The following is a 17,824-nucleotide window of genomic DNA, read 5'->3' as shown; positions in this document are numbered from 1 at the left end:
TAAGCTGTAATTTCAATTCCATTTGGATTTTAGGTTGCTACGTTTATTATAGAGATTGTTGAGCTATGAAATCATGTAGTAAATAAACTTTGGTATTTCATGAAACTTTGGGACTTTAAGGAAGTCAACTTAGGATTCCAACTTGGTTGGGGTGAAATTTTGAAATTTATTGTGCACTATCCGAACCATATTCAAACTATTGTGTTTGGCACTGGTTTTCGCCAGTTTATGGAACTCTTTTGGGTATAAGGTTAGTTCTCATTTTAAGCACGTTGAGTTAGTTTTCAAATGACTTTGGACCTACTTGAAACAGATGTCAGTAGAGTTCGTTTTTAAATTTTGCACATGAGCAGCCACAATACAACAGACAAAAGTAATGGTCTACTTTAGGCGAGCCTTTATTCGTGCATCAGAGTTATTTGTTACCAAATAAGCTTAGTTTAGTCGAGTCTAAGTTAAGGTACTTATCTACTTGATTTTGATATCCGTTTCTCACTTAATTGATTGGATTTCCCATTCTTTCATTTGAGGTAACTCTCGTAGTTTAGTTTGCATCTTCAGGTGAATGGTGCTTGTTTCTTCCATGATTTTTTAACACGTCTTGATAATAACATAAATTAGATATTTATAAGTTTTAGAAGATGTATTGCATACTATTTAGAGCATATTTGTTGCATGAAACGGGATAAGACGATGACTATCCTTTTAGTAGTTGATTATGCATAGCAAAGTATCTCTTAAAATAGTTTGGAAGTTAATTATTTGTGAAATGATTTTAGAAATACTATGTGAAATGTGTCCTTCTTGATGGAGGAACTGTGAAAGGATACAAACATCAATTTGTAAAACTGGTTTTTAAAATGAAGTCTGAAGTTTTTTTACGTTAGTTACTTGTACAAATTTGTGCAGAGCAACCAAGTGTTTGTGCCCCTGTTATCCTAATATGTGGCCCAAATACTGTTGCTACTTTTGGGTGATCTTTGAGCGTGATCTATTAAAATTTGAGCACTTTTTGGACAATTTTGGGACGCATGTGGCAAGAGAGCATGTGGAACTGAGGCCCTTTCCAAATCTGGTAACCAACTTTACTTCAGTAGCTGCTGGATTGGCAAATTTTGTGACTCTGAAACCTTTCTAAAATTAAAGTAAAGTTTCCTGCCACATGTATTTGAATCTTCCCTAATCTTGTCATATAATAAGAAACTGAGACTTTCAATTGCAAGTTTAAATGCACTGATCACTGCAGTTTTATTAAATTCACCTCTGGTTGGAAGATGGATCAATTGATACAAGTTCATGTTGTGATTTTGGCTCTCTTTTACGTCATTTATTTCTAACATAAGATGCTTTTACTCAATACCCAGCATTTCATATCACTTGCTCTATTACACATTCTGATCACAATAATCTGTATAGAGTGATTCAATAAACCGTAGAAAGGCACATCAATTTTTTGCACAATTTATTTCTGAATCTTTTAGCTTTGAATCCTTCAAGTTTGCATTTCCACGACTTTCAGGGGAGAGAGAGCTTTTTGTTGTGGATGGTGCCGGTACCGGGGGATTCTCTTGGAAGAGAGAATGGGGAAATCAGAACCCGATGTATGCGGCTTTTCTTGAAGACAAATAGTCGTCACTTTGCTTCGAAACGGAGTCTTGAAGAAACCAGCTTCACAAGTATATATTAATCATTCTTAAGATAAATCTTTAGACGCAGAGAGAGAGAGAGAGAGAGAGATTGAACTTTCTATTGTATAAAATAGGTTGAAGTTGGGGTTTCTTGATATTCTAGGCTGCTTCTGCTACTGCTGCCACTCTTAGCAGTCTCTTTTGTTTTCATTTTCCTTCTCTTGTTATTTTTGCTGTACAACTTATTACAATGAGGTGATGATTTAAGAGATTGTTAATCTGGTGCTTTGGTCCAGAAAGCCTTTGTTTCCTTGCAAACTGGTGCTCATACTGATGATGTGGTGACTAATTCTTTCGCATTATCTCCCACAAATTAGCTTATTGCTGATAATAATCTTGGGAATATAAGGATGGATTACATCTTTTGATGCAGATTCTTGCCATTGTTTTGTCAAGCCTGTTAGGCTGTGATCCTCCTGAGTCATGATCATACCCCACTTTGACAAGTTTTTATCCCCTCCAATCAATTTAGTATTAGTCTAATGCACGTTGCATGATCTTGACGATAGCTCATTGATGCTAGAATGATTGTTTATTGAGAAAAAATAGTGAGACTAGCTTTGGGAATATTATTATACGGGTGGAATCTTGAGGGACCCTTCTTTTTAATTATATTAGGTAGTCACGTACTAAGAACGCCACCATTTGGTGACATAATTTCAGTCCCACATCAGATTGTGATGCTATAGATTCTTCGAATTATTCATAGCCGACGATAAAATATTATTCAGTTTCAAAAAACTAGTTAAATCTGACCAAGTTGATTGTCAAAGTAGAAATATCCTAAAAGCTCAATGATTAGTTTAACACTGGGAATAAAGTGGCTGAGCTCTCGTATGCATGTTTAAACAAAGTGAAAAAGAAAGTATGTTCTTTTGTAAGATTGGTGACTATCATTTTAGGAAAAAAATATGGGGAGTAAGGTATTCTAATGATCGTAGAATTAGGCCAATTTAGATGATTACGGTCTTGCTTCTTTTTTTGTTTTAATAATCCAAAACACGGTGTAGAAATCCAACTGCCTAAAGATCCATTGGACATCTTGCAAACCCCATGAATTGGTTTAATACAAAAGCTTGACCTATGCATGCGACTCTTATCCAGGGCAGTTAGAATGTAGTAGATGGGATTCGAATGAATATCATCTAATTTCTTGAGTTAGAAATAACCCAATGCCCCAACTAATTGTACCGATCCTATGTAGATCGTTACATTCACAAATGTGGCATCCTCTATAGGGGCACAAAATATCAACTCTAAATTTAAAGAATCTCTCTTCAAATTAGTTCATAATTATATGCTAGAGGCAAGGCAAGGCACGTGCTGTGCACGTGTATGAAGCAAGATTGCTACGTTTTAAAATTGATAGTTGTTAAAGGAAGAGGATGAAGGGGTGTCTGATGAGAAGAATATGTATTGTAGTCCCTCAAATGACTTGCTACCTTCATTATTAGGTGATCTAATTGGTATTTCAGTACCTTGAAGATAAGTTGTGTCATTTCGGACTTTTGCTCAGATTTATTTACCCAAAAGAAAAGTGAAAATTTTGTTTTCCTATCAATTGTTTGAGGAAATATTTTCAGTGAAAATACTTTGTTCAGATCTAATTCTACCGTGCTTGCGATCCACATATCGTACCATACAACATTCTAATATATAAGACATTATTCCCAAGGATTTTGGGCGATTTGATGCGTGTTGCGAAAGTTTAAGGTGTGCTGACATAAAATAAATATTGGAATGTATATGTATGTATTGAAAACAAAGTAAAAGCCCCAGGTTTTTTAATTAATTTTCTAAATTTCGCTACTCGCCATTATCATTCATCCTACAATATGAATCATGCTGTCATTTGTATTGGAGACTCTTCAACTTGAAGAGTAACATATAACATGAGAAGAGCATAAGAAAATAAATAAAAGAATCTGGAAAGAAATGATCAATTAGGCCTGGATAAAGATTATCTTCCATGCATAAAAAACATCTATAAGATTGATCAGACAAACAAAATTATATATATATACCCACCCGGCAGTAACCAAAAATGAACAAACAAGACGAACTGGGACTTCACTTTCCTACTCTCAGAAATTAGTGACCCTTTCTTTTGATGATTTCTTTTTTTCGCTTAATATCTCTTATGATTAAATGACAAATGATAGCGGATGCAACTCTAAGTACGTCCAGTATATCAGGAGACATTTTCTCTTCGTCCTTTTTTGCTTTATCTCTGTAGCTGAGCCTCAATTTCTGTTTCGTCAGGCAACTTGACCCTGGTGAACAGCTCTTTTCTGATGACAAGAACTAAATTCATCTGATTCTACAAGAACTGAAGTATCTTCTCATAAATCTCAGAAATTCCCATGGAAAGGCACCACCTTACCTTGAGGAACAACTGGAGCTCGTCCATGCTTACAGATAATAGAATTTCATCATGACTAACCTGCAAATCAAGGTGAAAAGAGGGCTATTAGCTGTGAAGACGATCCATCGTTGGTCAAATGGAAGTATGTTGGCAAGAAAATCAATCTCACCATCAGAATTCCTCCTTGGAATAAGACCAGAATGAGTACCTTAAACCACATCCAAACCCTTCAACTGGGGATAGCAAAAAACGCAGAGTCATACTCTATCTATCCTTAGACAAGAAACTAACAATTTACAAAGATAACACTTTAGTAGGTCATCATAGCATAACTTAAAACTCCAAATTTATAAACAAAGAAATGTCCACATTAACTATGTGCAAAGCCCAATACTAGCTACAGGCACAGATATCTGAACTACTCGGTATTATACACTACTGTAATACAAAAACACTGATCAGGCTTAGCATAAATGTTCTATTCCCAATATTTTTCCAGTTGGAACAATTAGATTGGTTTATGTTCCACTATAAGCTTAGATGTAAGATGGCAGAGGCTCTTTGTAGCTGTGTTCACTGATTGGTTCTACTGTATTTTCAATGTAAAGACCAGATTCCGATAAGTTCAATTGGTGCAAGAACAACAACAAGCATAACTAAAAAAGAAATCAAAGTCATAAAATGCAGAAAATGACTAAAAATTACTAAATGATTGGATGGCTGGTCAAGCATAACTACGTGAGGTTTTTTGAAATCATCTTGGCAAATGCAACTCTACTTTTCTGACCACCTATTTATATGGTCAAAGCATCATGTTATATGTGCAATCACATCCAAAAAGCCTCGAGAAAAGTACACAGTGAACCACAATTCATACTACAAATTAACTAACCTCCAATAGAGCTTCACAATATCATAAGAAAATTGCTTCGACAAAAAATTTACAAATGCAACAGTAGCAGAGAGAGAGGAGATGTATCACACAAGATAAACAATAGCTGAAGCACAAGATTTCCAGTTACACCATAGGAAGGTATTTTCAAATAAAATGATATAATGTATGACGAAATCATATTTCGCGGTGGAGTAAAACGCAAAAGCAAACCCAGAGGTCACTGTTGACAATGCAAAACCAGAGGCAAGCAGCATATCATTACAATCTCGATCAAACAAGCATAAGTATATTGGCTAAAAATTTCAAACAAGCTGCAAGATAGTTCCTAAACCCCCAGAGATCAAGACCCAAAAGGAAGGTGGTTTATGGAATATCAATGCTGTCATGAATTGGAGGTGTATTGAAAGCTTGGAGCGATAAGCTACCCTAGAATTTTCTCCTAGATTGGCTGCTTAATACTGCGAAGGATCATCATCAGCAAAAAGAAGATTCTGACTCTTAACCATAAAAAAAAACTGCATCCTCCTTTCTTTTCAATCATGACACACTTTCCACATAACCAATCATGTTTAAGATATTGAAAAGATTACTCTTATATGCATCATACTTACTAGAAGAAAAATTAGAACATACCAATGCACCAAATAAAATTAGTAGCTTCTTTTTTCTTTTTCTTTTTTAAATTGCAAAAAATGACACATAACATTGACAACATTAGTCCTACCTCAAAAGTGTTTGCAAGTGGTGCTTCAAAGAAATTTTGCCAATACAGATTACAATAATGAATGAGTTAGGGCACAAGAAAAAGATTGTTGTGAAGAGAACATACAACAAACGCTGAAAATGCAGAGGACAATGATTGCAGAATGCCATAATTCATCAGGATTCTAATGCAAAGCGTAGTGCATTTTCATTTGCAATTTGTTTAGGCATCAAGCAGAGTTCAAGATATGATATGTCATCCTACAGTTTATTGTCCGATGAACCAGAGCCGATCCAACCCAACGAGAACACCCACTCAAATGTCAGTCTGACCTTCAGTGGCTAGTTTTAAGAAATTCATGGGAAACATTTCCATCAGAAAAATATCAATTTGTATTACACATCGAATTGAGGAAGCGGAATTGAAATCAAAACCAAAAACTTACCTGAACCCTAGAAAACTTACCATACATGAAAGAATCAATTCACTGGATTCAAACGTCATCACTGAGGATGCTTGGGATCTCTTGGATGAGGGTCCAATAGTCACCAGTGAATTTTGAGCATCGATCTTTCAGAATCTCACACCCATCTACGCGCAATTCTCAGAGGGAGGGAGGGAGGGAGGGAGCCCATCCTCTGGCAAGTACCTCAACTTCGGGCAATCGTAAAGGTGTAAAAATGTGAGAGAGGAAAGATAGTTGCAAAGAAAGCTTGATAGTCTTCCCACGTTCCTCATTTTAAATATCCAAAGACAGGTTAGAGAGGAAGGAAAGAGAAGACTCCACGCATCCTCATCCTCCGAAGGAAACCATACCTTCTCTCCTTCCCCTCCCATGCTCAAGTCAATTAACATAAACTTGAGGGATGTGAGCATGGGTAAGCCCCATTCTCTCACTATCTGCTTCAGATTCTCGCACGCTAAAACTGTAAGGTCCAGCAAATTGAGGCAAACCTCCTTTGGGGAAGCATTTGATATTTTGGCAATACATAATATATAGCATATGAAGGGATGTAAGATGATGCCACTGATTTGGTAGAGACATTATCTTCGGACAGTTATAGAGAAAGAAATATGACAGGGTGATAGGGAAAGGAAGGGAAGTATTCTATCTCCAATGTCGGACAGTTACTTATTTTCAAAAGAGTGAAATGGGAGAACATGTGAAGACACTGTGGTAGGCTTCCCAAATTCAGACAGCTGTCAATAGTCATAGAATTCAGCAATTCTATAGCGATCTCTTCTAGCGACTTCACTCCCTTGCAATGCCCAATAATAAGTGTCTTGAGAGCAGCAAGTTGAGGCATCGGGTAAATGCTAGTGGGGTCATTTGGAGTAATGGTTAATGATCCCATGAGTTTTGGACACTTCTCAATTAACAAATCTCGAGCGTGTGCATCTTGCTTGGAAGCTTTTCTAAACTCACACAATCCCTCAATTTCATTTGTTTCGAGGTTGAAATGCAGCTTTATCTCTCCTCCTGCCACAAAAGACGTGAATTTAGGACAACTTAGGATGGATAATTCCCAGTGGCGAGTAAGATTTCGTGTTTCATTTCCATCTTGCCATAAGTAAGTTAGCTTGTCACAGCTTCTTATATGAAGCTCCTTTAGCTTGACCAAACAGCTCATAAACTCATGATTAAAGCAAGCAAGCTTTGCAAGATTTTGAATCCTGAGAATGGTTAAAGAAGTTAGGTTGACCAAGCACTTTAAGATCCCTTTGTTACAATCCTCAAGGTATACTGGTTGAACTATTCAAAGCTTTATGAGACGATCAAGTTGACAAGGCAATGTCCTAACCAACTTCGTACAACTCTGGACAACAAGATGCTGAAGACAAGAGAATGGTACTTCTTCTTTTGGGCCCCCTTCATAACAAGACCAATCATTCCATGCCAACATCTCTTCAAACTTCAATGTTAAGGATGAGAAAGGCCTTTTACCTCCGTAAAATTTAGAGCCTATCATTCTTACTACATGTAGACCATTAAGACATAATTTCTTAAGTAAAGATAGTTGTCCAAGTGGTGGCAGCAATAGAACATTAGGACAGCCCTGTAAGCACAAAGACACTAGCTTACAATAGGATGGACCATCTAACCATGACGGGAATATTGCACCACCATAATATGAGATGGTGAGATTTTCAAGATCCATGTGAAGCCACAAAGAGTGAAGCACCTGTGCTTCGTGCTTATCTTTCCACAGATTTCCAAAATCTTCACTCCAATGCAAGAACATGTTGCTAAGGCCTTGCTTTCCAAACAAATTAGCATCAACAGCATATCTAGCTTCTTGCACTTTTTGCAATTCTAATATAACTAATTCTCCTTGAAGATGGGACAAATTCTTCAACTCCTTAATTGTAACCCTTTCTTAGTTCCTACATCAAACTTGGACAAGACAATAAGATTTTCAAATTGCCAATACCCAAAGGCATCTCATTTAGACTGTGTGTATCTCTAATGTCAAGAAACTATAAGCTTACCAATTTTGTGATACCTAGAGGCAACGTAAAAAGATTTTGACAACCTCTTAAGATCAAACCCTTGTAATTTGCATAAGGCGACATTGAATTAGGTAGTCTTTTGATGTCTGTGTATGAGAAATTGAGATATCAAAGATGTTCTAAAACCAACACAATTCGGTACCTCTATGATGTCACAATGACATAATGGGACCACCCTCAAGTACTTTATACAACACCTTGTTGGAAATGTGGAACTTGCTGCCCCCACTAGATCGAATATGAAGTAGCATTAAACTTCTTAGTACCTTCATTTGGTGAGATGCTCTCGAGCATTTTGATGTAATAGACCACAACGAAATGAATGATGCATAACAAGCTTTCACAAGAGATGCATCATCTTTATTTTCTACTAGCTGAGACTCCCCTAAGCTAAGGCATGTCCCACTTGCAATTGACTTTGTTAGATCATTAAAAAAAAATCATGCATTGAGAACTTAGATGCAATGACACTTGATTGTTGAAATAATGATTTGGATACTAACTCATCGAAGTAATTCCGTCCTAATCTCAAGTTATTTTCCTTTCTTTTTTGTCCATCTAAAAAGCCCTCCACTATCCACAAGAGCACCAGCTCATCCCTCTCAATTTCGTAATCCTTGGGAAACAACCGCACAATAAGCAAAACATCTCTTCAAATAAGAAGGAAGATGGACATATCTCAAATTCAAAAAATTGGGAGAACCTCGTCATTTTTTCCCGTCGGAATATCCCACATTCTATTATTTAAGATAGCTTCCCGTTCATCGAGATCCCCTTTATTATGCAGGAGACCACCTAACACCTTCATTGCCAAAGATGAACCTTTACATTTTTCAGCTATTTTCTTGCCTATCCTTTCAAGATCAAGGTGCCTCTCAAAATTTGTTGCTCCAAGAGCATGAAAGGCTGATAAGCTTGTACAATTATCAATGGACAACTCCTTCAAAGGATGGGGTGAAGCTCATGTTAAGGAAACAACCGAACTATTGCGAGTTAGGATGATGATCTTGCTTCCCTTAGCCCCTGCTTCAAATGGCTTTAAGAGGGCAGTCCATTCCCCGTACTTCTTATTCCAGACATCATCTAAAACCACAAGAAACTTCTTCCCTGATAGGCTGTCCTTCAACTTAACTCAAAGCCAGTTGAGATCCTTGTCCTTGCATGACAACTCGGTGATCGATCGCAAAATAGTCTTTGTTATGTTGAGAACATCAAAAAAATCCAAAACACAAACCCATGCTCTTCTCTCAAAGCAGTTGCTCACGTTGGCATCATTATACAGCCGTTGAGCCAAGGCTGTCTTTCCAACACTGCCCATCCCAACTATGGGGATTATTCTCAACATGGCATTAGAATTTTCAGCTTCACCTATCAATAATTTGAGTATCTCAGCTTCTTCCTTCTCCATACCAAAAAAAAAGAGTCTCCAATAGACAAGTCCTGTGGGGCATTTTGTTGGTGAAGTCAGTTCTACCTACAGCATTCTCTGATAAGCTTAGATAAGCCTTCTTAACAACAATATCCTCCAACCTGCCACCTATCTTCTGAAACTTAGTTTTAGACATGAACGAGCTCGAGTTTGGATTGGATCTGGAATATTTATGTTGGCTAAAGAAATAGAACTTCACCTCACCTCCACTTGTGCTAGATTCTACCTCCAACTTGGCCTGAGCTGCTTCGATGGCAAACTCATCAAGAAAGTCTTCCATGTCATAGGCCAAGTCCCTAACATCATCCAACCATAGCTTCACTAGACCTTTACCACTCAAGTGTTTGTCCTCTGCATGATCTAGCACTGCATTGATTGTGTCCAGCATCTTCCCCCATTCAAGCAAATCGATGCTGATTCCAGAGAAGGGCAGTGCTCCTCCCCTTTGCACATAGTCTAGTCCCAAAGGAGCCAACTTCTCAAATAGGACCTAAAGGAAGGCACTCAAAAGGATCTCCCCAATGGCCATGGGTGAATCCGTCAACTGTAGAGAACAACACATGTTATGGTGAAGCAAAGTGACAATAAGCTAATGGAGAGAGAAAATGGGTGAATGAGTCACTGTATATAATAGTAGGGGTTATGGTGAAGTGAAGTGATGGCGAGCAAAACTTTCACCTCCCAAAAACACTAAACAAAGACCAAGACTTCCAAGGATACACATCAATGGGTAGGGAAATCACGATAAAATACTTTTTGCCCAAAAGTGCTCCTCTCTTTATGTTTAGAGATTATCTCCAAATATCTTCTTTGAGGACAAAGACTTTTTGTTACACGTCTACAAGTTATCAGAGGCAGCTAACTTTGTCTGTTCAATAAGGAAAACAAAAGCACGCTCTTTGCACTACAAATCTACAAGTCAGACACACCAACTAATCCATTAAGCAAATTGGTTTATTTTAATCTGGAAATAGTAAATGAGTTAAAAAATCACCAATGAATAACATATAGTCAATTGAATAATAACTCTCTAAGCATCACATTGATGAACAGGAAAGTCGTGTTCAATCCCTAAGTGGGAACGAAACTTCAATGAAATCCAGGAAGACCAGGACCTTGCAGTACGCCGATTGGGTTTGTTGCTTTGCTTTTCACATCCCTCCTCTTCCATCCCTATGTGAATATCTTCTTCTTCTTTTTTTCTACTGTTTGATGCTAGAAATTTAGTTGATCTAGGAAAATAATTTCCACTGAGAGGAAAAGCCAAGCCTCAAAATTGAGGAGAATAATTTCAGATCATAAAATCAAAAATTGCTGCTTACCCCTCTCACTATCGTAGACCAATGTCATCATCATCCGTCTCCTCTTCTCTGCAAATATGCGCGAATGCCACCCTCCCATTTACCCACCATCGTCATCCACCGCCGACATCGATTAACCAACAGAACCAAATCGCCAACCCCATTGAACCATCCTCCTTCAAAACCATTCCCAACCGCAATAACAAGCACCAACACAGACGCCATCACCACGACCACCACCGCCACCATTCACAGCCAGCAAAAATTCAGGGGGAAAAAGAAAAATGAAAGCCAGGGCAGAGGAAATTTCACCAGTCGGATGGCCAAGTAATCGAAAAATGTGGGTCGGAGGGGCTTCTCGAGCTCTTCCGCGGGATGAATGAACGGCGTTTAGCTTTTCACAGTGCCCGGCGGAGTGCCCGGCGGAGAAGAAGGGATAAACGAAAGTGGTAAGAAGAAGAACATGAATAAGTTGGACCAGAAAAGTTAAGAAATACTTGGCCCAAGCCACTTTGCCTGCCCATATTAGAGAATGATATTTAATTTTTTATCCAAACAGCATAAAATATTTTTTTCTTTTTCAAATTTCTACCGAACACCAAAAAAAAATCATTTACTCGAAAATTAATTCTAAGGCGCACATGACAAAATTTCTATTTCTCGATTTTTCTGTTCTTCGGAACAAATTTGGGCAATCCATTTGGTAACGCAAATTGATTTCTCTATTTCTAAAACAAATTTCTATTCTAGAAATAGAGAAATCGAAGAAATCGAAGCTGAAATTTTAATTTCTCAATTTCTAAAATAAAAATCAGAAGTTGAAATCAAGCCATATAAAAAAACCTTACGCTTTATTGCTAACTTAATTCACTCATAACCACAACTTTACAAATTATTACTAATTTTCTTTTTCTTATTTTTCTCGTGTTTTTTTTCAATTTTTTTTTTTTATAACTTCCTCTTTAGGATGAAAGGCAGTCGAATGGGTCCCCAATTTTCAAAAACGAACAAAGTTCTTAAATGCTTACTTAAAAACAATGGGGCTCCTTCCTCCTAAAAAGGGCAAATGCATAGCTAGTTGAAGAAAAAGTTCTTACTCAATAGATGAATAAAAAACGTGCCTTGAAATTTAACTTTGATTCTTTACAGATTAAAAATTCTTGCAAAATCAAAATAATTAGATTGTTACACAATCTTGAATTTTAATTCGAAGGCAAGAGATAGATTCAAGAGAATATCTCTCTTTGCTATGTAAAGGCCATTAAAGGTTCATTGAGCAACAATAAAGAAATTAGGGATGAGCAATTGGACTGATTCAATTTGAGAATCAAAATAAACCGACCTCCCTCGATTGGTTCCTAACCATAAACGTTACTTCAAGGTAGAATTCTCATATATTCCTTTATACCATCAATTTTATTTTGTTGATAATCTTGTATAATACTAGTCTTTGATAAAATGACAAGGCTATAGAGGTGCCATTGATGGCACCCATATTTATGCTTCCGCAGTACTTGTCTGAACCTACGCAAGATGAGCTTGCAAACGATATATTGATCGAGGAGGGAAACCAAATAAATACGTTTAGGAAAACCATTGCCAATAAAATGGCAAGGAATAATAATATGCCGGAAATTCCATGAAATTGTATTTTCAATTTTTGTAATGTATTAGTATTATTTCGACTATTATTTTGTATATGAGAATTTCCTATGTTGTTTAGTATTGTTTCAACTATTATTTTGTATTTGAGGATTTCCTATATTATTATATAATCAATTTCTATTCCTAGGAATAGAAATTTTGAGTCATTATCAAACGGGTTTCTTTGCTCAAAAACTTGTTCGGGGAATAGAAATTGAGGAATCAATTTCTGGAATAGAAATTTTGTCATGCTCACCCTAAGAAATCAGTTGAAAATACTAAATTTTCAATTAATCAAGCAAAGCGCTAGTTAGTTGATAATCGCTTTCTTCAAGTAATATCAATGTTATACTTAGAGGTGTATATATGAAAAATAAACTAAAGACCACTTTATACCACTTGAAATAATAATTACACCCTAGAAATTTTTTTAATTCCCTTTTTTTGCCAATTGCAATCATCAATACAAAAATTTCATATCAATCATTTTGGACTCTTCAAGTTCCACCTGAAGCTTGTTAGTGAGAGGAAAATGAGAATAAATAAAGAATCTGTGATGAGAAAATCAAGTTGACCTCGTTAAAAATTATTTTGTCATGTAAATAAACAATTATAAGAGTAATTCGACAAACAAATTGTATTCATACTCCCACGAAAGCAACCAGAAACCTATGAACAAGACATATCGGGGTACTTCCTATTCCAAGTCTCATAAATGAGTGACCCTTTCGATCATTTTGCTTTTTTATTTCTTGAATGGCCCTTTTGATTATATAATGTAGAATTATGGGAGACTATAGATCCCCATTATTGTTGACCTAATGGTATAACATGATGATTTCATAAATGCCAGGTCACAAAGATAACCCCCCAACGAGGATAGTGATGTGTATCTTATCTTGCCTACCGCAAGACCTCACTTGATTTGGTGTGCTTCTTGTAACTGGATTTGTCTATGCAAGATAAATCGGTTGCAAGTGGTATTGGATGACAACCTTCTCACAATTCTATATCGGAATACCTTATGGCAGACGTAAGCTTTTTTTATGACAACTCAATAGAGCAATAACGCATTTAAAAAAAAAAAAACAAGGAAATAAAGCATGGTCACCTTGAATGCTACTCTCCACCCTCTCTTTACAACAAAGAAAAAGAAAATGCGGGACTGAGACCAATAAAACCGTTGGTATGAGATTATATGGAAAATTAAATAGAAGAAAGATGGGTTGTGAACTTTAGAAAGAAATGGATTATAATCTTCAGGCTTACTTGAAGTTAGCTGTTAGATTCGCTAACTCGAGAGCCCCTGTTTTCTCATCTTTAAAGTAGCTGCTGTTTAAAAAAAATAAAAAAAAATAAAAAAATAAAAAATAAAAAATAAAAAATAGCTGCTGTTATTAGAGGTAAGAGAGGTTCTTAGATTGGTTTTGAACACCATCATACAGATTAATCTTAACTAGAGCACGTTACCGCCAAATGTCAACCTTGGAACTTCAGTAGCTGGTTCGTGGAAATTAATGTGGAGCATGGCCATGGAAAAACATGAACTTTTTTGTATTGAGATGTGGAAGAAAAATTGAAGTATGAATTGTTACTTGATGTAAATAATAAAACAATGGAGAGAAATTTTTTCATGAGATCCAAACTCAATCAATTTCAATGAGTGTGATTTGTTGGATGAGATACTAATAGTCCCCGGTCAATTTTCAAATATTGATATTTTGGAATCTTACATTGAATTATGTGGAATACTTAATGGGGGAGGTAGGGGAGCCATCCTCTCACAATTCCTTCTAAACTTATAGATCTCTATCTTAATCTATGATGTAGGTATCAATTTTAAGTTTTTGAAATCTGAACTTATCTCACGAACATTTTGAACTTGCTTAAAATCTCTCGGTTTCATGAGTTTCAAGCTACCCTATACAACCTCGCTGAAAATGGATTTTCAATTAAGTAAGCTAAAATATCCAAAAAGAAAACCGAAAGTTTTGTTTTATTCTAAATAATTTCACCATTGGTTTTGAGCATCTACAAAGAAGAGAAAATATATATCCTTTTTTGTTTATGGGCGGTTGGGACACAGAAATTAAACTAATATTGGTAAAAGATAAATTACACTTTCTTTTTTATTTTTTGACTGGATTTGCATGGATTCAAAATCATAAATGCTAAGATTATATCTCGAATTTGACCTCAAAAAAGAAATCCAATCTGAGTAAACTTTCTGATTTTAGTGGATTTAATAAAAGGGAAATAATTTTTATGTACAAAGTGGGTCTTCTTCATGAAAAGTATCCAACACTAGCTTTTCCTACGTTCAATTAAGTATTACGTTCCTAAGGAATTACAAAGAGTACTGAAGCAAATTAATTTTGTGGTAAGATCTGTGCATAACATCACAAGAAGAGGAGGAGGACAGTTCACTCCAATTCCAACCAACCAAAACCCCACGAAACTGGGAGACAACAAAATAAAATAAAAACAGAAGCCATCGGAATTTTCGAGGAAATTAAAGTTGAAACCTTTTATCTCTATTTTAATGGCAATCCTTACAACCCTCTCTTTCTCCGAACTGCCCTCCCCGAAGATCCCACCTTTCTCCTCCATCTCCCGCTCCCCTGCTCTCCTCATCTCGTCCCGCATTCGCAGGAACTCGTCGAACCTCGTCGCCCGGCACCGGAGACGAGCTCGCCGGAAGAACCCGCCGGAGCAGCCGCGGCCGCCGCCGGGTAACGACATGTTCACCGCCGTCCAGATGCCGGCGGCCCCTCGCCGGTGGGACGAGGATCATGACCGGTTGCTGAATTCTATGGGTAAATTTCATTGCGTCGATTTTTTCTTACCCAATGATTGTTTTCGCCAATTTACCCGAATCATGGACGCATTTGTTTTATCCTTGAGGAATTTATGGTGTTTGATTGAGCATAGGTGGAAGATGATGCTTGAATTAACCAATTATGGGTTTTGCTTATTTGGGTTTATATTGGTCTGAAGGACTTGTGAGTCTGCTTGAGGTGACGGTGGCGATGAAGTTGTTGTGGGTTTAACTGGTTAAGTGGTGATGGGTATAATTCAATTCATGCTGCGGTAGATTGGTCCTCTTGGCCGATCATCTTTGCTCGTGCTCATCTCTGATTTAAGTTGAGCTGATCTGTCACCTCTCCGGTCTAGTTGAAGTTGCACAAGTAGAGATGAAAGTGTTCTTCGAGCATTGTAAAATACCGTTCGAGTGAAGTGAAACCTGCTGAAATATCGATTTTATGGGCAAATATGTGCTGCTTCTTGGTTGTGTGGAGTAAATGCAAGCGCATCATCTCAACTGCTCAATCTTTTCGAACATGAAAAATGTGTGGGCCTGTGAAGTGATGGAGCTTCACAACTTACGTCGGAAGTGGACTCCTCATTGAAGGGTCACTGACCTGAAGTGGCTTTTTTCTCTGTTATTCATTTTGGCAGCTGTCGAATTCTAGTCAGGAACATGATTTAGCTTGTTACGATCATTTCTCGAACATTATCCATAAAACCGATGCTGCTTCCCTAATGCCACTACTGCTCTGATGCCGTTTTTCCTTTTATCTGTTTTCGTTGATAATCCAGGGGCAGGAAATGGCGATACGTTGACAGCAAACAATGACAGAGAAACAAGCACTTCCACTAAAAATGTTCTTCGCAAGGAAAAAAGCTATACGAGTTCAATAAGTTTTTTGGGGTCGACTTGTCCCCAGACAATGTTGCAGTTGCGATGGTCTATTTTGTTCAAGGTGTCTTGGGCCTTTCAAGAGCATGCAATCTGTATGTTCCAGCAGTCTGAAGATAGAAACTCAGTGACCTTTTCCTCTGATAGTTGTTATGCCTCTGTACTTTCCTTAATACTTGAGAAGATTCTCTTGTATCTATTTTTCATTTCTGGGGGAATTATTCACGAACTAGATGGTCGTTGCTGCGACTCCGTCCCACTTTCTGGTTACCGAAGATCATTACTTGGTTCTTCTGGGAGCACTTTCATCGAGCTTACAATGGTCACCTAGTGAAGCCTTCTGCATACTGCTTGAATCTGTAAGAGTGCATTTCCCGTGGCCACATGATCTACAGACGCAGCGGCAGACAAACTACGACCATTTATGCAATCCGCTGAGATGTTCAGTTCTAAAATGGGATACACGAGCGAAACATCTCGCAGGTAGGATTTAGCAGAGAAAAGTAATTAAACAACCCAACACCATATCAATGAGCTAAACATTACCAGTCAGGTATGAGCTAGTTCCAGCAAATCCAAACACAGGTTCGTTGATCAGCACAACATGTCGAGACTCGACTTTTTCTATACCTGCATTGAACCAATTGACAAAAGTAAGTCGACAAACATACTGTAAAATGTCTCAGATCAAGAACGCACTACAAAATCAGATATGAAAATCAAATATGGATGTCAATACAGTACATGTATGTGAACGAGATCATCACAAAGCAACGTAGCAAATTCAAACCATTAACACAGGCTCAGTCATAATTGATTTTTACCCAGGCAGTGGTTTGTACGTAGAACACCATGAAACAGAGCATATGTGATTTGATTGGATAGAGGATAATTACCTGTTGCGATTCATGATTGGACCTTAGTAAGGTGATCGTGGAAGCAGCTTTGTGAACTGGAATCGTCATGAGAGACATGCTGACTGCAGTTCGAGCGCTTCAGCAATGATGACCGAGAACAGGGGCGAACAGAACTTCGGACGGGAACGACCGGTGTGTACCAACGGTGTCCGGAGGGCGATGGTGAAGGAAAGTCGATAAGGAAGCCACTGGAGATTCAGAAAAGGGCCGAGAATCAATGCTGTTGCTTGAATTGAAAAATGAAACCAGAGAGCGAGAGAGAACTTATCTTCAATATTGTGATGAAGAGCTCGAAGCGAAGAATCCGAGTTCTATCTTAGTTTCAGTCACGACTATTCTCCCCCGTCGGAGAACGAAAGTGATAGAAACCGAAGGTGGAGGCAGTGACAAAAACGAACGATAATGAAGTCGTCAAGGGAGGCTTTTTGTTACGATTGGCACCAGTTTAAGTGAGATTGAGAAACTTCAACTGAATAAAGTAAATTCAAGACGAATTGAGACCGGAACCGCAGAGCTATCGGCGGCACTCAGAAAGCATTTCAGCGTGATATTACTCGTTGAGAATTTCCTGCTTGGCTGCACATTGTTTTTGTGCTATTACAGTTTGTATGCGTATGATACAATATACTTTATTCAGGTCTAATTCTATCGGGCTTCCGATCCTCATATCG

General features: G+C 37.5%; 2 protein-coding genes and 1 long non-coding RNA gene across 5 annotated transcripts in view; 2 read left to right on the top strand and 1 right to left on the bottom strand.

The window, feature by feature from the left end:
• LOC104424441 (disease resistance protein RPV1-like) overlaps positions 1 to 17,824 on the bottom strand; it is a 50,721-nt gene that overhangs the window by 22,002 nt on the left and 10,895 nt on the right. The window lies entirely within an intron of this gene.
• LOC120290264 lies at positions 388 to 1,906 on the top strand. The gene is made up of 2 exons (XR_005548131.1): positions 388 to 1,075; positions 1,520 to 1,906. It is a non-coding gene; the product is annotated as an uncharacterized LOC120290264 (long non-coding RNA).
• On the top strand, positions 14,965 to 16,567 carry LOC120290506. The gene is made up of 2 exons (XM_039306782.1): positions 14,965 to 15,352; positions 16,137 to 16,567. Exons 1-2 carry the CDS (start codon positions 15,079 to 15,081, stop codon positions 16,565 to 16,567), a joined length of 705 nt encoding a protein of 234 aa, XP_039162716.1. The 5' UTR covers positions 14,965 to 15,078.

The sequence above is a fragment of the Eucalyptus grandis genome, chromosome 2 (assembly GCF_016545825.1).
Source record: "Eucalyptus grandis isolate ANBG69807.140 chromosome 2, ASM1654582v1, whole genome shotgun sequence".
In the NCBI taxonomy this organism is placed as follows: domain Eukaryota; kingdom Viridiplantae; phylum Streptophyta; class Magnoliopsida; order Myrtales; family Myrtaceae; genus Eucalyptus; species Eucalyptus grandis.
Note: the sequence above shows the minus strand (reverse complement) of the source record. Positions and strands in the feature narration are given on the sequence as shown.